Source organism: Anabas testudineus, chromosome 15 (genome assembly GCF_900324465.2).
Source record: "Anabas testudineus chromosome 15, fAnaTes1.2, whole genome shotgun sequence".
NCBI classification, from domain to species: Eukaryota; Metazoa; Chordata; class Actinopteri; order Anabantiformes; family Anabantidae; genus Anabas; species Anabas testudineus.
This window is the reverse complement of record NC_046624.1, coordinates 1,026,116-1,052,715: the sequence shown is the minus strand read 5'-3', so window position 1 is coordinate 1,052,715 and position 26,600 is coordinate 1,026,116. Positions and strand designations below refer to the sequence as shown.

Genomic DNA, 26,600 nt, shown 5'->3' with positions numbered 1-26,600 from the left:
TTGACCGTAAATTTAGTGACAATAGTGTAGAGACAATAGTGTTGCTGTGGTGGGTGGGGGGGGCACACAGCCCTGTGGGGAGTTGGTACCGAGGGAAAGGGCCGGGGTTATGCAATAACCCACTCTAACTCTGGTGTTGAATGCAGAGCTGTAGTATACAAAGAGCAAGGTCAGAGTATGGGGGAGGAGTGATTTCAAGCCAACTCGGACTGGCTTTTCAAAGCATTTCATCACCACTGGAATGAGTACAACTGGCTGCCAGTCATTGGGGCTTGAAATATGGGGTTTTTGGGCAGGAGAGCTGATAAAGGACCATAGACAGAAAGGGACAGTAGATTGGGACAGAGATGGGTTGAAAATCTTGGTGAAGCTCATTTCCCAGGACTCCATTGGTCCCAGCAGCCTTCCATTGGTTGACAGTCCATAGTGTGCACTTCACCTCACACTCCCCTACACACCACCTGGTTAAAAATATTACAGTCCAACAACTCTGCCTAAATTGTACTTCTTTTTTTGCCTAATTCTGGCACATTAACTGCAGAACGTTTCACACTTTACCAACATTGCCCTCTTCTCACTATCACCAAAATGCCAGAAAATGTTATATAGATAAGACCTTCTGTGACTTATACCTTTAGTCTACACAACAGGCATTCAGGGTTAGTACAAGGTGTTGGTCACCTGCAATTTGAAAGAGCCCAATACACAATCACTGTAGTTATGTGCATAAATGCAGGAAATCAGTTTGAAGTATTAAAACAATGGTGTTTTGGGTCATGGTTATGCACGTTTTTCAGGAGCTACCATGTGGGCTATGTAGACAGCTGGACTGTGCCTAATTGCTAGACATGTATCATCCTCCCTCGCATGGAGCTGGTTCAGCGTTGAAAAGATGTTTTGACAACTTATTTTAACAAATGTGAACTGAAAACACAGAAAATGTAGAATATGCGAAGTACTTTGGGTCAGCTCCTTATTTCAGCCATAAACTAGCCAGGGTACCAGCATAAAAGCACACTTGGCGAACTCTTGTCTAATTATTCTGCAAAAAAGCTTTAAAACAACTGATGTCGAAACAAGCTGTCAGTAATCATATTGCAAATAACATGTTGTGAATTTAAGTGGCTGAGAGAGGTTTCAAATGACTTCTAAATACTTTAGGCATAGTCCAAGCAAGTACGCTAAAGTAGATGCTTTGAACTACCCAAGCTCCATTTCCTGCTTTGCTGTGTTTGAGTGTGTCACTTGAAAAATGTTAATGTAACACAACCTTGAGTTGCAGTCTGAGAGTTGCCACTAGGGGCACAAGAGCATGAAACAATGAGAAAAAGCTTACCCCGTCTCTCTTGATTATCTTTGGCTCAGAATAACCACGAGTTCTAGCTGAACATGTCCATATAAATCAATATATTTGTATACTCTTCATTCACACAGGAATACAGTTGAAAACGCTGGACTGAAATTGTTTTCATTGTTCTTGAACAAACGCATTTACAATCGTTCCTAGGACTGATGAAACAAATCCACCCCATGGTCTTCTGAATTTGCAGCCAGCAATCCAAGAAGTAATGAATATGTGAAGTGTTCAACCCAGCACTCAATCAGTACAGCTATCAGCACAGCCCTGTCCAAGTGGACCCACTTCAAAGCACTTATGTTCTTTTTTTGTTAATATACACATACAAATGCAGATTCACTCTGGCATTTGGGCTTGATTTATCAGCCTTCACCAGTCTGCATGTCCCCAGCAGGACTGTGTAGTAAGGATTAAAGGCTATACCATCTGGAAAAGGTCAATTTGCCATCTTTCTCTCTCTTTTTTCCCTCATGATTGCTAGATGTGTGCTAACTTTGCTTTTTTCATAAACACAACTACCTGTCTTGAATATGTTAATAGGGTTTTAATACCATTTTAATATAAAGAGTCACAATAATAGTAAAATAATTAGAATATGCACAAGAGACCTAGACTGGTGTTTAATTAGCTTTTGCTCAGTGTTTCCTGATATTATGTATTCACCTCAGTTTTTATTAACTGGTGCTGAAACGTTTGACAATTGTTAGTTCCCAGTTCTGCTCTGTATATGTCATTGCTTTAAATACAGTCGGTTCTGAAACACCTTTATTTGTCTACATTTTACAACATTGTAAATTTGAGATTTAAAGATTTAACACAAATTTCCAATACAGTAAAGCTTTATGTCCAGTCCAGAAGGAAGTTGATCTCACCAAAGTCAGTTAAGAATTAATTGTATACTGATTGGCCAAAGGCCACAGACCATTGGGAGTTTGACAAACAACATTTAAAAGACTTTGAGAGCATGATCCAAATGATTTTCTTACCTAATAAAACAAAATGAAACTATTTGACCACTGCATGAGGCACTGTTCATGACCTGCCTGATAGTAACCCTATGTTGAACAATTGTGGTCTCTGCTTTGTGCTGTGAGATCACATCCGGCTTGTAGAAGCAGAGAGTCTGATCAAGGTTGAGGATCTGATGGTTTACTGACAATGCTTCAAAGCATACAGCTGAGGTAAAACTGGAGTATCTTTTGCATGTCTGAGTGTTTTGGAGTATCCCTGCCAAAGCCCAGACTTAAAACCCATTGCACATCTGTGGAATAACCTGAATATGGCAGCTTAATGAGAGATTTGAGTTTTTGATGTTTAACAAATTTGCAAAAATGTTTCAGACTTTTTTTTTTTTTACACTTTGTCAAAATTGGCAATTGTGTGGAGAGAAATAACACAACCTTTCAGTTTTAGTCTGAATAGTTTGACCTTCATTATTTTATTATACAGTGGAAGAAAGAACTGAAACTGTCTGCAATTGGTCAGTGCATCTGCACAATGGGGACCACCTGTGCACATGAAGTAAATGAAGCCCTGTCTCTCACTCTGTCAGGCGTGTTTGCACATCTGCTCTGTCAATTCACTGAGTGCTGATGCTTGCTGACAGCTTGACTGAAAGGACATGCAGTGTGTGTGTGTGCACACATACAGCTCTACAGCTTGTTGTAAAACATCACAGCTGTATGAGACTGACTGTTGTGTCTGCTGTTCTTAATGGCCCAGACCTGAAAATCATTCAGTTCGGCAGAAGAAGACGTTGAATTGTTTTATGTTTTATTTTAATATGGAAATACGGCCAGCTTCTCAGCCCACAACTGTATCTATTTAGGGTCTCTGTCAGAGAGCACAACAGCCTGTGATGTGGTGGTCTGGCCAGTTTAAAATGGTCTTTCTCACTTTCAGGTTTACCAAATCACTGAAGCTTCTTTTCTTTTTATTACTTTCTTACTTTTGTTAAGCATTTGTAGAGCAAATTCTTTAATTCACTTCTTTGCACAAGTCTGTTTGTGTTTCAGTATATCACAGTTATTTTAGTTCTAGTTTCCGTCTCAGTTCAAGACATCTACACAGAATGCTGGTTCTCTAGGATGTAAGTTTGGATAAGCATCACATAGTCCTGAGAACAATACATATTAAGAGTCAGACCTTCATTCACTCCAACAGTGATTCTACGTTTTCAATACTTGTTATGTGTAACTGAACTGTCTGTCTTCTGTTTAAAGTGATGATCAGTTCAATCACACTAACACACATGTACCTGTCTACACTTTGAATTCATCTTGAAAATTAACAACCCTAAATTATCAGCCCTTAGACCAAGATGATCACAGGAGGGATTATGGAGTGGTAAATAAAACACAACAATGCTCTGAATTATGCCAGATTAGCCATCCTTTATTTTAGTGTTTTAGTGTTACTCTCCTATCAGAGTTTTGTGTATCATCAAATGATACATAATGTTGTCTTCAGGTCTTATATAAACTTAATAACAATTATCTACATGTTCAGCTCCTTGACCATTTAGGCTTCCATTCAGCTTATTTGTTTTTCTAATATTCGTCTTTTTTTTTCTAAAATGAAGCTGAAGTATTGATATTTTTCTTCAGATATTTACAGTGAAATGGTTTACCGACAACAAGGTGAATTGTCTGGAGTGTCCGAGTCAAAGCCTAGACCTCAATTCAATAGAGAATTTGTGGATGGACTTGAAAAAGGGCTGTTCACACCCGATCCCCACGCAACCTGACAGAGCTTGAGCAGTTTTGCTTCCAGTGTCAACCCTAATTCAGACTTATCCACTCAGACTCCATGCTGCGATTGCAACCAAAGGTGCATCTTCTAAATACTGACCTGAAGGGATGAATATTAATGCAAACACTGATTTAGCCATATATATTTTTATTTTATTGACATTACTTTGTAGAAACCTGTTTTCACATTAATATTTTTTGTCAAAATCACCAACTGTTATTGACCATGATTGATTTATATTGTCAATGAAAGGATGAAACATCCAAGGGGGTGAATACCTTTTTAGGCACTGTATAATATGGCTGATCAGACAGAATGTTCAAATCCTCCTTTCTTTACTCTTCTTTAACGGCTTCTCCATTATTTTAGCTGTTAACACAATAGCAGTAATGCTTGAATATTTTATAAAGACTAAACATATTTGGGCTAACAAACAGGCTACTTATTACTTAGTGGTGGAGCCAGATATTGTGGGGTACTGTAGATCAGAAGCATAACTTAAAACTGTTCACTTCCAGGTTCCTGTGGTCCATATCTAGTGGGACAAGATACTGGCAAGTAGTTCTGGACTAAATGTAAACAAATATGTAAATACAATTGGCAATGTGTGATGTGATGTGACCTTCAACAAAGTCAAGAGTATAAAAAATATGATGTGCCTAAAATAATAACACAAAAAAATTTCAGATCTTTAATGTCCTTATTGATAACAACAATAAACCCCACCACCAACCCCTGGCAGCAATAACCTCAACCAGGTTCTTCCTTTTACCTATAGCCCCCAAAATACAATCAGTTGATATTGCATACAAATTAGCACACCATCTAGGATTAATACAAAAAAAAAAAAAAAAAAAGTGTGCTCCAAAATATCACATAGATGCAAGATTACATAAATAGCTGAATATGCTGTTGTGTGTATTAAAAAGTGACTTTAGTTTTGTTGTGGAATAGACTGTATTTTTGTGAAAGTACTGTAAGTATTGCAATTGCAGCTAAGATTCTTTTCCACATCTGTCTCCCAAGACGTCACGATCAAACCTGGAACTTTGTGCCATTGATACTTTAGACACGTGTACACACACACACAAGCACCACCCATCTGGAGAACAGGAACAACAATTTTATGCAGGTTATATTATCATCTCTGATGCACCCCCAACAAACTCACACACAAACTCTCACACACCCCTCCCGTCACAGTGGTTGTTTGATGTTCCACTCAGGGTGTCTTTGTGTCTTTAATCTGCCCCTGGACACCTGATGAAAGACAGTTGGTTGATGAATGCTTCATGAACACCCACGACTTGACAAAATGAATTTTCCTATTTCTTTCCCTAACCCTACCCTTCCATCATTTTGGAGTAATTCATATTATTTGCCACATTTAATGTACTCAAGAAAAGAATGAGACAAATATCCTAAATAAGGGATCAAATGTCACCTACTCTATATATGCACTTGTGTATATATACATTTGTTTTTTAAAAGCCTCCTTCAAGTAAACACTTTCAATATGTACCACCGCCGCGCTCTGTATCAGGTAATAAATGTAGAAACAATGTAATCATGCTTTGTTTCTCCTTTAAAATAAATACAAAAATAAAAAGAAGCCAGACCTTGTCACCTCAACATGCACATCCAGAACATAATCAAATGATCTGTAGGGGAGCCTATCACCTTTGTCATTTTCTGAAACACACAATTGACTTGTGGTGGGTGACACATTCATCATCCATTTCCGCCTTGCTGTGCCAATTAAACAGCCTATTTTAATCCTGTTTGACAACAGTTGGCCACACAGCAAAACAACAGATTAAAGACATGAGAGGTTGGTCCTCCAAGCTGTTGGCTTCTAATCACTTCTTCCACTGATCAATTTGCTTCAAAAGAAACTAAATAGACAAGACGTTATGTGCATGACAGACCGAGCCACAGTCATATTACTGATTTGTTGCTGTTTTCACTGAGAATGTTTTTTCAGAACATAGAGCCATGTGCCCTCATTAGAAAAGAAATGACCTGTTACTGCTGAGAGAAAATTGCTCTTTACTCCAAACTGATATATCATTAGCTAGATCACAGACAGACATACTTGAGTGATCATATTTGAGCTCTGCCTATGTCAGATATCAGTGTTACATCTGAAGAGGTGTTCCTGTATTTGATAGTATAGTTTAGATACATTTACATTGCAAATTTAGTCCCTATCTGAATTTGGGGGAAACAAATCTAAATAAACTCAGGTAAATGTGACTAAAATGATATGTTATTATTAGAAACATCATTCTTCATATATTCAGTTAACTTGCTATTACTAAAGAAATTACTTTTGATAGGTTTAATAATTTGAGGTGTACCAATACACCAATCAGCCACAACACTAATGATGCTCATTGTTTTAATATTGTGGTGGACAGGAGTGAGCATGGGCACTCATATACAGCAAACTGTAATGTACTGTGGTCTGATACTGGTCTATCACTGCCTGGTTTATACAGCTTCTCTGATTTTGTTATATACATATGCAAATAAGCAATTTATGGCCATGTCACCACCACCAATTGATTAGCTTCTACCCTAACAACAACAGTATGGACTAGTTCACCGATGGTGGAGGCTTCAATACAGGGAAACATTGACTTTATTGTGTTGTACACCTGAGTACATTACAGTCAGTACTTATAGTAGTGTATAATTCCCACTTCATTTGTCCGTATTAATAACTTTCAAATTTTGTATTGTCTCTTTGACATTACTTATGTTTCCCCTTTAGTATAATGTATGTTAGCTCTGTAAATGGTGCATGTTAACATTGCTAACATAGTTAATTGAATGTAAAAAGAAGGAAACAGCCATAAATGTCTGTTTTGCACATGCATAGAACACGTCAGGTAGGCTGTATGGATTGGGTAGTGACACTGCATAGCTATCAAAAAAGGTTTTTCCATGCTGACCCCTGTCCACCACAGCATTGTAGTCACCGGATGTTAGTGTCAAAGCTGGTAAGTGTATAGTCCCTATACCTTTTACCAAAGTATTTTTATCTTTCTGGGACATTTCATAGTAAAGTTTAGGAAATTACCATTATCAAAAATAAAGTTCAACCAACCATTTTAGCAGCATGTACACTTTCTCTTATTTGTTTGAGTTTTTGATTATGTTACTTCTATCTAGCAGTGTAAGCGTCAAGTTCATATTGATTTAACTAAAACGGCATGATCTGTGAATTACTAGGTAATACACACATTTGATTTATACCATTAGTCTAAATGCCCTTTCTTTCCATCTAGGAAGATGTCTGTTTTTCCTCTGCTATTTCAGTGTTATTTAGAGTGATGGTAGCCAATGACTAAACAAAAGTGCGGTTATATATGATATATTGTCCAGCAGCAGATTCTAATGAAATAAAAGCATTTGTTTTTGTTGTGCTCTTCTTCTCACATACATAGACGGAAGAGAGTTGCGAGTTGGTTGTAATAATAATTTTAAAGGGAGGACAGAGATAAAATGTTATTGACCTGTAGCCTGTTCACCTGTGGCTGAAATTGTGCAAATGTTAAATGAATGATAAGTAAATGTTATGTAAACAAGTGGTCTGATTGCTTCTTATAGGTTCCAAAAAGCAAAATGACACTTTGGCAGTCCCAGCATCTAAAGCTGCTGATGAGCTCACTGAGTAGAGCGATAGGCACAGTGTTGCCATGACAGACAAGCTCTGGTGTTCAAAGGAGAGAAAAAACTCAAATGTCAACTTGATAAGAGGGGGGATGTGTCTTACTCCTTTTCTGAATCTGTGGTTGTAGTTTTGAATTTAGTTGTCATTTCATAAACTAGGATGTAACAGTCATGGCAGATCATTATTTTTTATGCCAGGACAATGTGTGTGTTACAAAAGGGACAGTGTGGGCGACCAACCCGCTGTTAGTGTCCATACAAGTGCAAATTAGGCAAAGCACCTTTTTTGTTTCTGTGTCTCCATAACAACTGCTTTGTTCTTGATGCTTTTGAAACCTGCTTCCAATGATAAAAAGACAACTTAAAAATTCAAATTAAGCCACACAACAAATATTAGGGTAAAACTAAACTCCACAGTGTACTCCAGTACTTCAGTACTCCATACAGTTGTCTCATCCACAGCTAAACTATACATTTGTAATTTTTCTAAATCAATAAATTTTTATTTTAGTTACAGTCAAGGATAAAAGTACAAGAAAGCCCAAGAGGTTGATTTTCATTGTTTCCCATAAAATAACAAAAAACATGAGACAAACCCATACATATCCATCCATACAAACATGAATTAAAACAGCAAAACCTAACAGAACTAGGTTGTGCTATTTTGAAACCTTAATAATATCACTGCTCGTGTGTGTGTCCATATTGGAATATTTTTTTGTATTGACATTAGATTTCAGTGGTTGAATGGGTAGAGGTTATTGGATCTGAAAATTGCCCGATTATTGAGTTAATTATTAACGGAGAAAAGAACATCTGTGAGATTGTGTTTCAAATGCAATGACTAATGTAAACTCAATTCTGTTTGCCTTCATTAACATCCTTATATTGACTTAGCAGCCTACCCATTGTTGGTTAGTATTCGGTTTCTTCAACTGGGCTTCATCTAGAGCAATAATGACACCCTTAAAACATCAAATGCCTAACTTTCCTCAGTTCAGTTTGTCATAAAATGTGATCTAATCTTCATCTAAGTCAAGAGTATTAACAAATATAATGTGCCTAAAATAATAACACAAAACAAAATCTGACTTTTCATGTCTTTATTGAGAACAACCATAAAAACCCCATAGTCTACACCTCCAACCTAATTGTCTTAATTCTTAACACCTGACTCAAATTAGCTTAGTCATTATTCATAGGGTCAACATACCTTTTCCGGGTTTTTTTTTTTTTTGTTCTCAAAAAAGACATGAAAGATCAGATATAATATAATACTCTTGACTTAGATGAATGATTTATGACAAATGTATGCAGAAAACTATGAAATTCCAAAAGTTTCACATACTTTTTCTTGCCACTGTAAGAATAATTAAAACAATGTATTGTTTTATTTAAAAAAAATAGCTGATCTTATTTTTCCAATTAAAATATATAAATAAATAAATTAATACAGTTCAAATAAATATCAACATAATGAAGGATTTTATTCTGTTTGTTGGATAAGTTTGAAGTCTCTGCAACTGCTTTTCATAAAAAATACTAATAAAATTTTGACATTGGCCCTGTTAAACTCAAATCAAACTAAACGACAGTTCATGGTTATGTTAAAGGAATGCTACTCCACAGTTTTCGAAATGTGTTTATAATTGTTCCTATAGGGATGACAGGGGCGCAGTTTGTAGGACAGTCGTCTATGAACTCCAGGGTTGGTGGGTTTTCTTGGTTCCACCTTGATTCCTGGCCATATGTCAAAGTGTCCCTGGACATTAATAAATTAACAATTATCAATTAATGGCCACACTGGAAGGAAGAGTGCAGGTAGAGAGGTGTGTGTGTCACTATCTGAACATTTGACATTTGTAACCTAACCCTAACCCTATTTTCTACTTTTTCGTACCTATTTATTCAATATAGCTAATAAAATAAGGCTACTATGAATTCCTCAATCATTTTATATTATTCTGTAACACTGACTGGATGTACTGATCATAGTATTGTTTATTGCATTCCTTTGAATAGAGCAGTGACCCCTTTGAAAAGTGCTAATTAGTTCATTTCATCCTTCCCTGAGGATATCAGCTCAAACACTGCTTTAATAAAGTCAGACACCATGGAAACAAAAATCATGACTTCATAGCACTGCTATGGTTGGGCTAATTTTCAACAAAAGATGCTAGAAATGTTACAATGCAGATTTCATACTGTGACATAGCACTTGTCTGTGTTATTCTGTTTGAGAACATGTACTACAGAACATGCGTCACTGTTAAAAACGTAAACACAAGAGCAGCTACTGGCCATGCAGCCCACCCCTTAGCCCACTCCACCCCCATCACCAACGGACCTACTAATTGGATGTGGCAGAGAATTGCTGCACACTTGCCTCGCAGCGACTTGTGCCCTATAACCATAAACAAATCGATCTGACATGTGGTATTAGATTAAATTACCAAGCAGCACAGCGACAAGGAAAAGGATTTGCCCCCCCCCCCCCCCCCCCCCACCTCTCCATCTCACACGTACCCTCCCAGACCGGCTGGAGAGCAGAACGATGTTCAGCCAAGCAACAGGAGGTACTGCTCATCTCAAGCTGTGGCAAACCAGGGTTTCAGACTAGCCTGCAGCTAATCACCTCACCTTGTCGACTTTTATCTGTATACACATAAAATCCTGATGACGTGATGAGTGAGTGCCCAGTATAATAAAATCATTTTTTTTTTTTTATTAAATCTTTTTTTTTTTTTCAATTCTCTTGATGACATTCTCATCAAGAGAATTTTTTTGCATGAATTTGGACGGAGCAACATTCTCATTTAAAAATCTTCACACATATAGTCTGTAAGCTAATCAAGATTCCAAAGATGTCATTTGAGGCCTCTGACAGTTCACAATGGTAAGACCAGATAACAATTATTTCCCCCCAATGGCATTTAATTGTATGTTTTAACAGTTTTTTCTTTGAGGACACACACACAGCAGGGCAGCAAATGATGTGAGCTTCAGTCAGCGTCCAACAAAATTAAATCAGTAGGTGGTCCACCATGATGAAGGGCAGATTCAAAAACATTTGGTGAATAAAATGTGGTGTACTGGAGAAGAATTGTGTGGTGTGTTTTAAATGTTGATTAAATTGTATGTTAATTAGAACTTTATTTGAACCTTTTAGGAGCCAAAGCTCATCATTAAGTGATGTAATGCCAATCATATTTTTATTCCACTATCTGCCTTTGCGTGACTCTGTTTTAGTTGTTTCTTTTAATTTCTGACTAAATTGAATAAAAAATTAATGTGGATCTCATCATGATATTATTATGAATAATATTATTAAAAAGATTTTTATTTTGTTATTATTTTTCCTATGTTAGTTGTGGCTTACGAGGATGCCCCCACTGGCATGACTTGGGCTTACATCTGCATTGTTTTTGCTCACCTAGCATGTAAAGCCTTAATGGATTGGCCCAACTGGCTTGCTAGTAGTTTCATCAGAAATCAGGCCTGCTCAGCTGTCAAACCCCCATCAATGTAAAGTTCCATTAATTCACAAATAGTCAATATTTACCAGCCCTTCTGAATTAAATACCTGTTTTACCAGCTAATGCAACATCACGTCAAAATAAATTGTGTATCGGCATTCCCAAATAAACAACCCAGTCTTGTTCAGCACACTCAACATTATCCTTGTAAATAGTTTAAGTCCCAATGCATACTGCATACTTCTAGAGATTGCAGTGTTGGTTGGTCTTTCTAATATTTTGGTGGACTGTTGCTAATTGTCCAGTATTTTAGATATTCTATTTTATCCTTCAACATTGATTGTGATTGTAAATACTGTATATGACCATAGCAATAACAGGTAGGCTGCATACATTCCACTTACTAAAGACCAGATTAAGGCCAGAGAGAACCTACAACAAGAAAGAACTGTGCAGAGAGAATAGAGACTTAATGTCAGGACTGTATAGTATATCAGTATATAAACATAACATTTGTGCTAGGACTTGTACTTGTGCACAAAAACACACAAATTTCAATTCACAGGAACAGTGCAAGATTCTGTGCACAGCTAAAAAACCTGTCCAGTTTTGAGGAAAAAAAGAAGTGGAAAGAAAGCAAAGAGCTGAGTACTGCTGGTTTCATCGTGTTTGTGTCTGATGGATTTTTTGTTAAGGGGGAACCCATGATATGTCACAGTGTAAAACAAATGTGTGTTTTATCACAATGAATGTTCTGTTCAGGGGATCAAAGAAAAACTTGTCTAGGTTTCTGTCCTGGAGGTAAAGAAGAAAACTTTAAAGCAGCGATAGATGCTATTTGAACATATTAACCTTTCATTTGTTCTCTGTGGCTGTGCCGATAAAAGGGAAGCAGGATTTGCTGAAATAGATTGTAAATTGCTCAATTTACATCTGGCCAGTTTGGGGTTGCTATGTTCTTTGTCTTTCCTGGAGACAAGGAACCAAGAGCTGCCTGTTCTCTTAGTCAATTTTAACTAGGTTAGTCCAGACACTACTGCTCAGCCCTTAGAGAAAGCTCCACTGCACAACATTATACTCTTCAATTTGGAGATGCACCGAACAGCTTCCACTACCAGGAAAGACCGTTTAGAAAGAATTCTAATACCTGTTTTTTATTGAAGTGTTCTTGGATTAGAATTTTATTTCTTCAGTGAGGTGTAATGAAAAGTCAACTTGTACAAGTTGTTTTTCCCTGGTTGAAGACCAGACATGCTACAGAACTTTTGCATTTGCAGTGATTTTACTGTGCATTTTGCCAGTTCTGTTAGAGTAGTTTTGGGTGATAGACAACCAGACCCCATATAAAGAACTAAGTGAAATACTTAGGCAGCTAATACCTGACCTTTCTGATGGTAATTGATGGTTTGTAGTGTGCTCAATGGAAGATACTTTGTCATCGAATACAATACACAGATTTGGGACAGATTTTATTGGTGAGCACAGCTAAGCTGATGTCTAAATTTGAATGTGCCACTAGAACTGCTGAAATCTGAATGGAAACAGATGGATAGAAGTAGATATCAGTATAGCAGTGGTAATAAAAATTAGTATATCCTAAGACCAAGAGAGACGGTGTATAATGATTTAGACTCTGACAAGTCTACTGCTGCACAGGCCTCTACACAGCAGGATGTAATGCAGAGATCCATGTGGTCTAAAAATGGCTAGCATAAAAATGTTCATATGCTGAACACAAGGATGGAGGAAGTAATTTCTGAAACGCTTATTTTACTGATACAAATGTTGAGAAAAGTATGACTGTTAAACCCAGGTTGACTTTCCTTTGCTCTTTTTAGACTTAGAGAGTATATTTAATATGAAACTAAATGAGCCCAGGAACCCAGGGTTGTGGAATAAGGCTCTAGCTTTATATCTTTCTTTCTTTCCCAATAGTCTTATAACCAGAGTTGTGTGTGCACGGACATATGATTAGGTACATATCAAGATCTGTGACTGTGCATATATTGGTGTTGTCCGTGTGCAAAGTTAGACTACCAGTATTTGCACTCCAGCAGAAAATCCACGGATGGCACTATAAAAACACTGCAGGCAGAATTACAGTGGTATACACAGAGCTATACAAAGGCTGCCCCAGTTAGTGTTATTCAGATATCCATAATTTTTGACCAGGAGCTATAAAAAAACTTTACATCTGAAAACTGTTCATTAAAACAGCAGTGAAATTGCCATGGATGGTAGTGTTGTAGGCTGGGAAAGGCTTATGTAGGGTTTTTCATTTCATGAAATATACAAGAATATGGGTCAGGGCGATATGGAAAATTACGTTTTTGCTCATAACAGTCAAAATCAATATATATATGTATATCTTGATATAAGTCAGATCTGTCTGTCAAGCTTAACGCTTTCTTTTTACTCCAAAGTAAGATGAAGATACAGTATCATAAGGTTAATTCAGTAGCCTAAATCTGTTATTTTTGGCCATTCTTACTGGCATTATGTCTTTTGCAATTAAGTAGGCTATTACATGTGTGATATTACTGTTTCTTTGTTTTTTATGTTGTGAGACATGGCGTTGTAAAGCGTACACTATCAGATATCTTGTTGTTGCGCTAGTTACACATTGGTTGTGTTGGAGGGACCACCAGCATTTGCTTGGGTCTGGGGCTGTAAAGTCCTGCATTGTGCATGTTCTAAAGGATGATACTGCTTCAGATGGTTAGTTGCATTACCTGTCTTTGTGGGAACATACTTTTGACAGTTTTCAATTTATTCCACTCTGCTTCTTGCTTGGACTTTCACCAAAATAGCTCCACAACATTATTTTCATCTTTTGAGCCTTGGCCTATGTTCTTATGGTAACGCTACGTTACCGTCTAAAACATCTAAGACTTCTATTAAGGCAGGTTATTTTGTAATGGATATGTTTATCATTTTATCACTCAGCCTTATTAGAATGTAAGATAAATTCTAAAAAAAATAAAATAAAGAGACTTATTGAATGCATACTTTGTGTGTAAAGTATATTTGAAATATATACTTTTGTCCAGTCCGCTCTCAGTAACCAGTTATGACATAATAGTCATTATATGCATTTTGAAAATTCTGAAAAAAACAGACACTTGTCCACTACCTATTGTATGAAGCATGGGGGAGTTAGGGGAATGGCATAGACATGTATGACTGCCAAAGTAGCAATTTTGGATGTACTATTCTGATGAATCAGCAGGAAGAATTGTGAAATGTTCAGAACTGTGTGTTTTTTGTTTTTTGCTCAGATTTAGCAAAATGCTTCAAAACTCATTTTATAGCACATTGTAGTGCAAATGCACAATGACCTGAAATGTACTGTGAAAGATTTAAGATCAGCAAGTGGGATGTAATATAATGCCAAATTAAGGATGATTATTTTACTGTCCAAAAAGACTGTACTGTACTTCTTTGCCTAGATATACAGTAAAACTTTTCAAGTTTTCTTGAATGTCTGCTAACTCTCTGAGAGCTTTCAGTGAACCAGACCCACCCTTCCACCACCACCTGCCCACCAGTCAGTCTCCCACCTTTCAGTTTGTATTGATGATCTGCTTATTCAAGGCCAGCCCTAACTCAATCACTGCCTTCCACCAGCACTATAACAATTGACAGCAGGGGAAATTACAGTCATTCGTCTATGTCGTCCAAATCATATGGGCCCTTCTTTTCTCTCTTCTAAGCCAGGACACCTGTACCATCTATCCTCTTTTTTTCTTCTTCCTCTACCTCATGTAGCTCTTTCTCTTTAGATCTGTCCATATATGTTTGCAGTAAGATGACAATCTCCTTCAATCACAAATAAAATTGCATATATTTATGTGCACCGTTGCTCATCAACATAGAAAGTGTGAATGTTTTGCTACTGTACTTAGGCTGTCAATTGACAGACAACCTGTGAGGCATAAAGCAGGTCAACTCATTGCAACAGGTGTGTTATGAGAAATGTGACTTGGACTTGTGTGCCATGGGTGTTATTAAGGCAGCCGGAGGTGGGGGGGGTTTAATTGCGGCTCTCGCTTCTCCCACAGAATTGCCACTTTCAGTTTGAGTCTTTTGGCAAAATGCTAGAGGAAGATGTCAGTGATGCATTTGTTTTTGACACCTTACTGTTTATTGTCATTCCTTTTTTGTTTGCATCTGGACTAAATCTGCAGTCCATTGTATTGTGCTTGTAGACCCAGAGTATATGCGCACTAAAAATAATGTTGATGCTGGTCATGGTAACCTGATAAATAAAACTAAATCTCATACTAAGGTTCCATATTTTATTATGACCAACATTTCAACCAAAACATATCCTTTTATGCCAGACATCGACTTGTGTTGTTGTGTGTCAACAATTGACTTAACTTATATAACTTACAAAAAAAAGGTATAGTCTTTCACCATCACCATTCTCAATGATTTATTCAGAATATACTGTGCATCTGGGGTGTATATTTTTGGAAGTGTTCGGTTTGTTGGTATGACTATGTACCATGTCGCCTGCAAGTGTGAATGTATGCGTGTGCTGAAATCTTTTCCATCTCCTACTGTAAAAGAACAGTTTAATGTAACCCACAATATTTAGACATAGAAGTTTGACAAGAGGTTGAAAGAGTAGATATTTTTATGTATTAAAAAAATAAAGATTAAACCTCTTACTCTGATCATTGTTTTCCTACACACCACTACCAATGCACAGAGTTAAGTGAAAAGTAAGTTGTAAACACACCGCTTGTGGCCTGTAACATTTAAAGCTATTCAAATCATAATTGCCTTTTCTTTGTTTGCGCCAGACGGAGGTCATCAAGGGGCCATGTGGCAGTGTAGGGATGACGTTCAGACATATTCCTGCCAGTGAAGGAGATGCAGTCCATGTCAGCATTGAGACAGTCACACCCAATTCTCCTGCAGCCTTGGCAGACCTGCAAAGGGGTGATCGCCTCATTGCCATTGGAGGTCTGTCACAATGTTTATTTTGTTAATTTAACAAAATATTGTTAAAGGCACTTAATTGTGTTGTAAATATTTTATTAGATACTGTGTAAAAACATTGAACAAACTATTGAAACTGTCATTAAATTATTTGTATCTTTGACACCTATTTCCTGATGTTGTTTCCATTGACAGGTGTTAAAGTAACATCCTCAGTTCAAGTGCCCAAATTGTTGAAGCAGGCTGGAGACAGGGTGCTGGTACTTTATGAGAGACCAGTTCGTCACCAGGCTCCTTCTTTGGGAAGCCTGGGAACTCTACAGGAAGGGTTTGGACAGCTAGAGGAAACAGGTTTAATTCCCCAACCAGGGGGTTATGAAGAAGACCCAGCTCCTATCACTACCCTTTCAGACATATCCGACATCAAAGACATGGACTCTGAGTTTGAAGAGTTGATTTTGGACCCCAAACCAAGTCAGACAGGTGGTCCTAACAACAGTAACACAAATACTAGTGATACTAAGGAAGATTTCTTACTTGCAGTAAACCAAAGCCCCAAAAGGACTGTGGCCAACTTGGCTTCTAAGCCCCTTGGTACAATATCACCCATCCTTAACCGCAAATTAAACCTAGTGGGTCTCCAGTCACCACTAAAGCCTCAGCCTAAAGAATCACCAAAGCCCTCACCACATAAGACCATTAGTCATCCAGGGGAGGGTCTGCAGCGTCCCACCATACCTCCCCCACCTCCTCCTTCTCGGCCACCAGTGCCACCAAGACCTCAGATAAGGTTGACGTCAGCATCATCAGAAACCAGTCTTTTGGAGTGTGTTGATTCTGTTACAAATATTAATGCTGCTGTTTCTCCAGTGATGAGTACCACCACCAGCACTTCTGAAAAATCTCCAGAAAAAGTTCCTCTTACTGGTGTCAATGAGGACAAGGCTGGTACTGAGAAAATATATGTCAAACAGGGTGAGGCAAAGCAGTCCTCCAGGCCAGCAGAGTCCAGTGATGAGGTAAGTGGAGTCCCTTCTACTGTTTCCACAAGCACCAAACCTGATCAAGCAAAGGACAAAGCTTCAGAGAGCTCCTGCAGCACACGGGACAGTCTAGAGGACCACTACTTGTGGGAATCACCAGAAATCATGTTTCGTAATCAGACAGCACACTGGACCAAGGCCTCTGTGGTGTTTGATGTGGAGAGCAACCATAAGTACCTTAATGTGGCCTTGTGGTGCAAAGATCCCTTTAAGCTCGGAAGTTTGTTATGTCTGGGTCATACCAGCTTGCAGCTGGAGCATATATCACTGGAATGTATGGCCACATCTTCTTCAGAGTACCAGAGCACCTTCAGATTGTGTCCTCCAGAGCCCAGAGCTAATGTCAGCCGCACTGCACTGCGCAGCCTTGGCACACACAAAGGTTTCAATGAGAAGCTGTGTTATGGAGATGTTACTCTAAACTTCTGCTATTTAGCTGATGGTGAGTTGGAGTATCCTGGGGGGCTGGCAGAAAGGGAGCGAGAGGGGAGTCTCTATGATGAGGACCTAAGGGAGAGGGAAAGGGAGCCTGTCCCCTTAGCACAGCGTGACTGTGACTTGGCCTTTGGTGCAATGCAGTTGGTGGAGGTCCGTCACAACTTCCAGGACACCCAGTTCCAAAACCCCACCTGGTGTGAATACTGCAAGAAGAAGGTTTGGACCAAGGCAGCCTCTCAGTGTATGATCTGTGCATATGTTTGCCACAAGAAGTGCCAGGACAAGTGCCTTGCTGAAAACCCTTTCTGTGTGGCAGCGACAGAACGCCGTGGAGCTGACCCTGAAGCCAAGTCAACCATAAACCGGGCCACCACTGGCCTAACACGGCATATCATTAATACCAGCTCACGTCTGCTCAACCTCCGCCAGGTGCCCAAGACTCGGTTAGTTGAGCAGGTGGCTGATGTGGTACCTGGAGTAGTAGAGCCCTCACCTAAGCATACCCCCAACACTTCCGACAATGAGAGCAGTGATACTGAGACTTACACCAGTGGTGCCAGCCCCTCAAAGCAGCCCACCAGTAGTGGTGGCAGCAGTAAACTTGTACGCAAAGAGGGTGGGTTGGATGACAGCGTGTTCATTGCTGTGAAGGAGATAGGTCGCGACCTGTACCGTGGGCTGCCCACAGATGAGCGTTCCCAGAAGCTAGAATTGATGCTGGACAAGCTGCAGCAGGAAATTGACCAGGAGTTGGAGCACAATAATGCCCTTATGCTGGAGGAAAGGGAGGCTACAGATGCCCGTCGCAAAGCTCTAATTAGTACTGCCCTGGCCAAGTCTGGGGAGAGGCTTCAGGCCCTCACCTTGCTAATGATCCACTACCGAGCAGGCATTGAGGACCTGGAGTCAGTGGAGAGCACCTCTCCTTCAGAGCAGCAAGGCTTTAAAGACAAAGGAGAAGGCATGGAGGAAGAGGCAGTGATGGGGACTGAGGTCTATGACAGTGACATATGCAGCCCTGTGGAGGTGCAGCTGCTGGATGAAATTACTGAGGAGCAGATCTGTGTGGAGGCACTCCACTAAATAAGGGAGAGAAAGGGGGAATATGTGTTTTGGACTCCCAGCATAATTATGTCCAGTTTGTTTGGGGGATTTTAGTAGTTGATTTTAAATATTGGGGATGTTGATATCAAATGTTTGATTCATTTTTATATGAGAAAGAAAGAATTAATAAAGGAAATTCTTCCCTGAGGATTCATGGTAAACCTGTCATTGATGTTTTGATTTGCACAATGTAATGCTCGATGCTTTAAAGGGAAGCTTGAAAGCCACAATTCTTTCTGCCCTCGATAGTGCTGCATGTTTATCCTCCAGTTTTGCTGTTCTGTGGCTTTCAAAGGTCATTGTTAGCATTTTATTTGGTTTGCTTTCTTGTCTGTAGCTTATTTTATGTGAGGACTTTGGAAAACAGGCACATTTCTGTGGTCTACTAGTCTGAACCTTTTTTTTTTTATTTTGGAGGAGAAAAATAATTGTTCAATATTATTGCTGTGAGTATCAACTCCATATGAAGGTTACATGTTGGAACATGTTGATTGGTTGGACCCTGCAGTCATACATACATTTTGTTTTGTTTGTAACTTGATTTACTAGATTTTTGTGATTTCATACTTTGATGATGATTTTCCACTTGCTTTAGGTTTATGTTTGTATTGTGGTCACATTGCGTAACCCATACTTTTCCATGTGAGGTAACAGTGTAACTTGGCAAGAAAAAAAAAAAAAAACATTCCCTAGAATAGGTTAAAGATTTTTTTTTTGTCTTGCAAATATACTTATATTCAAAACACTAAACTTTTAAACATCTAAAATCTGATGTCCCATAATTTTTTTTATTTTTTATTTATTTATTTTTTTAAACCTTTATGGTTGCAATGTTAGAAATGCACATAATTTACATTTCTTTAATTTATTGCAGATTCCCAGTGAAACTGAATTTAAGGGGCTTCCTAAATATAGCAGCTGCACTCAGCAGGTTAAGGTATCAGTCTGTTAGAATTGTAGCATTAAAAAATCACGGAGGAAGAAAACTATTGGTCAGTTTAAAGTTAAGTAGGTGCTTGGGCCAAAAGCATGAACCAGGATCTCCTCAACCAGAAGGTGGAACTATTAGTTAGCTAAAACACGATTTGTTATATATCCCCCTGTCTCAACTGGGATAATTAAAGAACGTAATAGATTCATCTTGCCAAGTTACCCGAAAAAAACCCTCCTACTTCTAAAAATCAATTAAGGCACATAATTCATTGTGATTTTATGGGTTCAGTGTTAGAAAGGCATAAAATGTACATTTCTTAATTGATTTCTGAATGTATGCTACCCAGAATCTCTTATGGTGTTAGCATTCTCTAATATTTAATTGTTTAAAACTGTTTATAAAGATGCCATGCTTCAAATAGTAATGTGATTTAATTTGTTCTCATGCCCAAATGAATGTATGTTCAGCCTTTACTGTGTTTTGTGCACAAACAGTTTGGCACCACTTTTTTGGAAAAATATCAAGCACTAATGTAGGCTGCAATTTAGCCACATCACACATTTTGTCACAAATAGAGCGGAGTTTGATAGTGGGCACTGTGAGATTTAGTTTCCTTAAATTTTTTTTTTTTTTTTTTTTTTTTTGATGACAGTCCATCAAAATGATGATGTGAACATAAATAAGCATGTTCAGTTTGAGTATGAAGAATGGGTTTGAAGGCTTATCACAAGGTAAATTGGACAAGGACGGAGATTACAGATTTATGGAGGCATGAAACGTACTCTGTTTAACGACCCTGCGAGACAACACATCAGGACTTTCATTTTGGAGTCCCCTCTGCAGGAGCAGCATCTTCTCATGCCATGCTGGTGTCCATCTGGACATGGCCTGACATTTTCTATATACTTACCTTCTCGGTTTGTTGCAATGGTTTTTGGAAAATCTAACAACATGCAACATCTTTTGTCAGATACTGGAGCTGGTTATATAGTCCAGTATTGGTCAGTGCTCTGGTGGTAGGGAACCATGGCTTTGAAGCAAGATTTGGTTTAGATTTGTTCAATGTGTGAAGTAAAACTTTCCACTTGTTTGAGGACGAGTGAGGTTATGGTGCTGATAATGATACCATAGGGGATCTGTTATACAAGACATGCAGAAAAAAAAAGGTTCATCTGGCTCAACATTTTTATCCCCACAAGACATCACCCTTTTAAGATGTTGCAATGGTCACACACATGCAAGCACACGTTCTTGGTGAAAAAAATTACTATTTCTATTATTTCATTTCATTTCATTTAAAATTTAAAAGTTTATCTCAAGATTGTCAAGACCAAAGATGTAACCATTGTCTATGTTACATTGACTGTTATATGACAGACACATAGACAGGATAGGAGTTGTCAGGGAACCGTAGACAGCTGATGTAGGCGATGATGTTAACAATGTGATCTAGAGAAATTCACAAATGGACATTTTAAAATCAATTTTTACCACAAATGTGCTGCTAGCTTTCTTTGGTCGAGAATATAACTGCAAAAGCACCTAGCACCTGACAAACACAGGGGTCAGGGGAATGCCCCTTTAAGATGAGCCAAAATTAATTTGTTTACCTTGAGTACAATGAACAAGCTAATGGAAGGAGTGAGTTCACCCATGTTAATAGGATAAGAGTAATCAGCTAGATTAAGTGGAAACAAAGGCACATTTGCTGTGGTTTTCTGTGTAATAGATATGTTGTACATCTAGATGTTGGCTTATTGGCTGCCATACTTGTCGTCTATCTCAGTAACTGAATATCCAGATTTTTTTGTGCAATATTTTTTATAGGAAATGAAAAGGAGAAATCTCAGATATAGCTGAGAATTATGTCTGTGACTTCTCTTCTCTTTAGAACTGTGTAGTCCGTGTGTCCATTTGTCTGGTAAGGTAACCAGTTTATCTCTGTAGAAAAAAAAACCTTGGCCTGAGAAGCACTGCTTTTTGCTGCTGCTGCTGCTGTTATAATGTAATCTTCCACATAATTCTCCTCCAGTCCTTACTTTTCAAACTGCACTTACAGTGTGACTGCCCACCATGGCTTTTATTAGATTAAGGCTTGTGTTGGTTTCTCTTTGTGTTTGTGAAGGATGTTGTATACAATTTTGGAGAAGGCTCATCTGATGAAGTGTTATTGTACATAACCTGAATAAACAAGCTCAAATAAATTCCAGTCACTGTGTTATGGCTTAATCAGCTCACTCACAGATTTTTAAAGGCACAGTCTGTAATCCAGATGTAAAGTATAGTCACTTGACCAGCATATACAATATAAAAACACAAGGCTTGATCCTTCCTTTACTTCCAAATGTATTTTGATCACCCAATTTGTGGACCTGGTGTGTGCCTTTCTAAAATTGTCATGTATTTTATTGTCTCCATTAAAGTTGCACTCCTGTGTTATTTAATGCAAGGTACTCCATTAAAATTACATCTTGGTGAACATGATATAATGCTTTTGGCATCGTCAAAACGACACAGCTTTGTATGGACAAAGACTTGGATCTGATCACCTTTTTGCGCCATCTAGCAAAGTGCTCATTTGGCCAATAAAGGCATAACAATTCCCTAACATACAGCTCCTATAAAAAGTATTCACCCTCTTGGATGTTTTATTCTTTTTTTTGACATTATAAATCAATCAAATAAAAGTCAATAAAAGTTGGAGAAAACAGGTTTCTACAAAATAATGTAAAATAAAAATACTTGTGTCAAGGCTTGATCCTTCCTTTACTTCCATCTTTAAGAAATGATAGGACTATGGCACATGTCTAAATCTGCTTAGAACAGTCCGTCAACACAAACTGAGTGACTGTGCAAGAAGGAGACTAGTGAGAGAGGCCACTAACACACTGATGACTACTCTGAGGGAGTTACAAGCTTCAACAACTGAGATAGAAGAGACTGTACATACAACAACTGTTGCCTGGGTTCTTCACCAGTCAAAGCTTTATGGGATAGTGGCAAGGAGAAATCCACTGTGGAAGAAAACTTATGTTAAATCACTAATTGAGTTCACCAACAGGCATGTGAAAGACTCCATGCTCAAGTGACAGAAGGTTCATTAGTCTGATGAGACCATCAAGTAAGACGCTAGGTTTGGTGCATAGCCAAAGGTACATCTACTATATACTGACCTGAAGGGGGTGAATATTAATGCAAACACTGATTTCACCATACAGTGTATATTTTTATTTAATTGAGATCACTTTTACAAACCTGTTTCCAACTTTTCTGGGTCCAGTCTGTGAGTACAACACATTCGAAACACATACTTTCAAGACTGTATTTCAGAATGTGGAACAACACAGAAAGATGAGGTCAGTGCGAGTGGTTGGTTCACAAAAACCCAGGGCTTTATCACAGTGTGAAACATATGTAGTAACCATGACCATTCAACGCTGCCATTGTGTTTATTATTGTAACCATGACAACAGCAGTCCTCTAACATTAACAGTGTGCTTATTTTAGCCCAAACCACAATCTTTTTACCAACACTAACCATCTCCGTTTTGTGTCTAAACCCAACCTAAACTAGAATAGTTTGACAAACCCTGTGTTTATGATATTTGTAATTACAAGGAAGAGTCTGGAATTAAGAGATGCTATATAGTTTGTATGAGAGGGTAGATACAAGCAATAATCTAATATAAGTGGAGGTTTTGACATAGAAGCTTGTACAGAATGAAGGAGACAGTGTCTCTAAGTCCATATGTTTTTGTTTTTTAACACCATGAGTCATTACAGAGATGCAAAACTAAAGGAGAGTGACGAAATTAAGGAGAGGGAAGGCATTGTGTAAGCATCTGCAAAGTAATTGATGCCAATGGCTGAGATGGACAGACTGATTACAGTGTGCCGCCACATTTCCCCATCATGGCAACTCATCCTGCCATGTTCCATCTCCTTTTGCAGAAAAACAAAAAAAGAATGTAAAAAATGTGCACGTCCTTTTCTAAAATGAACACAAACAAAACAAAATAAAAAAGTTACATATATATATATAGATATATATAATACCAACAGTGAGTTGTATATTTGGCTGTTCAATGTTGTTTGTATCTACCCTCTCATTCAAAAATATATATATTGTTATTGTTAATATTTTAGTACACAGCCCATCACTTTATGGAGAAATCAAAAACCATGATGAACATTACAGAATAGTATAAACACAAGGAACATAACAGGAATGTCTGACAAACATTAAAGTACAAGAACATATCAGTTGTAGTGTCATTTTATGAGAAGCAGAGCAGCACCAGAGGAATATACATACATATAATTCCATTTATTCATACACTTTTCTTACAATTTTAAAACAAACAAAAATCCTTAAAACTGCAGCCAAAATATCACAAAGTAATACTAATTAAAAGAACATTTATTCATTGCTAGTTCATTGCTATGTGCAGTATGTATAGGACCTGGGTTTGAGTTCACATGTTGGCTAAGTGTCTTTCTGTGTCTGATGTTGTGAGATTGCACGTTCTCCTTGTGTCTGGATGGGTTTTCTCCAGCTTCCTCTCACAGTCCAAAGACAAGCATGTTAGGTTAAGTGGTAATTCTGATATGACTGAGTGTGAATGTTTGTTTGTCTCTTTATGTCAGCCCTGTGACCTGTCCAGGGTGTAGTCCGCTTCTCACCCAATGACAGCTGTGATAGGCTCCAGCACCCTGTGAGAGGAAAAACAATTAGAACAATGGATAGCTGGATATTTATTTCAAGGTCAGCTACGCTCACTATTTTAGTAGCTAATTAGACATATTTGTGCAATCTTTTCGCTTTCTAACCAATCATCCTGAAAAAAAAGATGCTCCTGGGTTTCCTATGAAGGAAATTCCATAATAGGGAGAGGAACTACCAGACCCCTGTCATCAACAACAGCCCAGTGGAGAGAGTAGACAGCTTCAGATACCTCGGTGTCCACATCAAGCAGGACCTGTCATGGTCCTGTCACATCAACACCATGGTGAAGAAGGCCCGACAACGTCTCTACCACCTCAGGCGCTTGAGAGACTTTAGACTGCCCTCCAACGTGCTCAGGAACTTTTACTCATGCACCTTAGAGAGCATACTGACAGGAAACATCACGACCTGGTTCGGGAACAGCACCGTGCAGGACAGACTGTTCTCTCTGTTGAGGTCAGGAAAGCGATTCCGCTCCCTGAAGACCAATACAGAGAGACTGAGGAGGAGCTTCTTCCCGCAGGCGATACGGCCTCTCAACCAGTACATCACACAGTACTGACCCACTTTACACACACACACTCATGCTTCTTGCACTGTCTCTGGACATTTGGGTCAATCATCGGCCCTAGTGGTCACTGCACACCTTTCACATTGCTATTTATTCTATTATGCACAAGTACACCCAGGTCTTCTTATTTTCTTATATTTTTCTTATATTTCTCTTATATTGTATATTTGTACTGTACAGATATTTTATTCTTAGCTAAATCTACTTCAATTTTCTTTATTACATTTATTTCCTGTAAATAGTCTTCAATAGTCTTTTATTTTTTAAAGGTCACGGGCAGTCGCCTAAGCATTTCACTGCATATCGTACTGTGTATGACTGTGTATGTGACAAATAAAATTAGAATTTGAATTAGAATTAGAATTTGGGGTATTTTACTTAAACAGAACCTTATAACAAAATTTGCACCTTCAATTTTTGCAATTTTACACTGAAAAATTTATTTGTTTAAAAAAATCCCACAATACATCTAAACTGTGGTACCTTAAGTAAAGACGACTGTATCTTTTAAAACTATGTCTAGTTGAGTCCATGTGCCACAGGTCGACTGAAACAGGGCACATATGACCACAGTTTGGAGTGCAATATCAAAGAGTAATTTCGTAGAACCAACACTTTTGGCGTTGAAAAAATTGAATTGCATGAGTACACAAAGTGGCAAGGTCACTAGGAAACAGATCCACCTGTGAGCTGTCAGTCAGCTTCCTGCTGTTGTCACTCTTACTGTTTTGATACTAATCAATGCAAAAACTATAGCCTAATTTATATGACGATAATCTTCTGAATCTGAATATATTAAGCTTAAAGTGTAAGTGTCAGGTGTGATTTGTTATGTTTACTGCACAGAACATTAATAGCACTGACAGGTGAAGCTAAGAACAATAATCATCTCATTACTGAGGCATCTGTCAAAGGGTGGTAGGTATTAGGCAGCAAGTGCCAAGCAAGGATCTAAGTGACTCTGACAAGGACAAAATTGTGTACATCCAAAATAGCAGGTCTTAAGGGGTGTTCAGAATATACACTAGTACCAAAAAGCTGTCCAAGGACGGACAACTGGTGAATCTGCGATGCGGTCATGGATGCTCATGACTCACTGATACATGTCAGGCGTGAGATAACCTGCCTACTCTGACCCCACAGAAGAGCTTTGGAAATTATTGCTGGCTGTGATTGACAGGTGTTACAAAACAGACTGCATTAATGCTTATTGTGTGGGGGCTTGAGTAGCTATAGAACTGCATCACCTAACCTGAAAAAAACTATTGTAAACAGCTCTTTCTCTATTTCCATCTTCAGTCTCTTCAGTAAATATTCACACCTTATCAGTTTTTATGTATTAATACATTTGCTTTGTATGTAATGTATTTTAAAATGCACTAACCAATGATGACACAGTAAAAACATACTTTTAGAATTTGTTTTAATTTAATAGAACATTAAAAACTGAGATTTTAGTTTATCATTTGCATTTGCATGTATTAACACCCCTAATTCAGCAGAACCATATTTGGCAGGAGTTACAGCTCTGGAGTCTCTACAAGCTTCTCCCTCCTGGATTTAGGCAGTTTA

The 26,600-nt window shown here is 38.2% G+C and overlaps 1 protein-coding gene across 1 annotated transcript in view; it reads left to right on the top strand.

Annotated features, from left to right (window-relative positions):
* The window catches only part of pdzd8 (PDZ domain containing 8), a 37,905-nt gene extending 15,974 nt beyond the window's left edge, over positions 1-21,931 (top strand). The window contains exons 4-5 of the mRNA XM_026355469.1: positions 16,074-16,236; positions 16,408-21,931. Coding sequence (XP_026211254.1) covers positions 16,074-16,236; positions 16,408-18,776 — 2,532 coding nt within the window. The 3' untranslated portion in view covers positions 18,777-21,931. The remainder of the gene's footprint in view (positions 1-16,073; positions 16,237-16,407) is intronic.
* Positions 21,932-26,600: the final 4,669 nt, after the last annotated feature.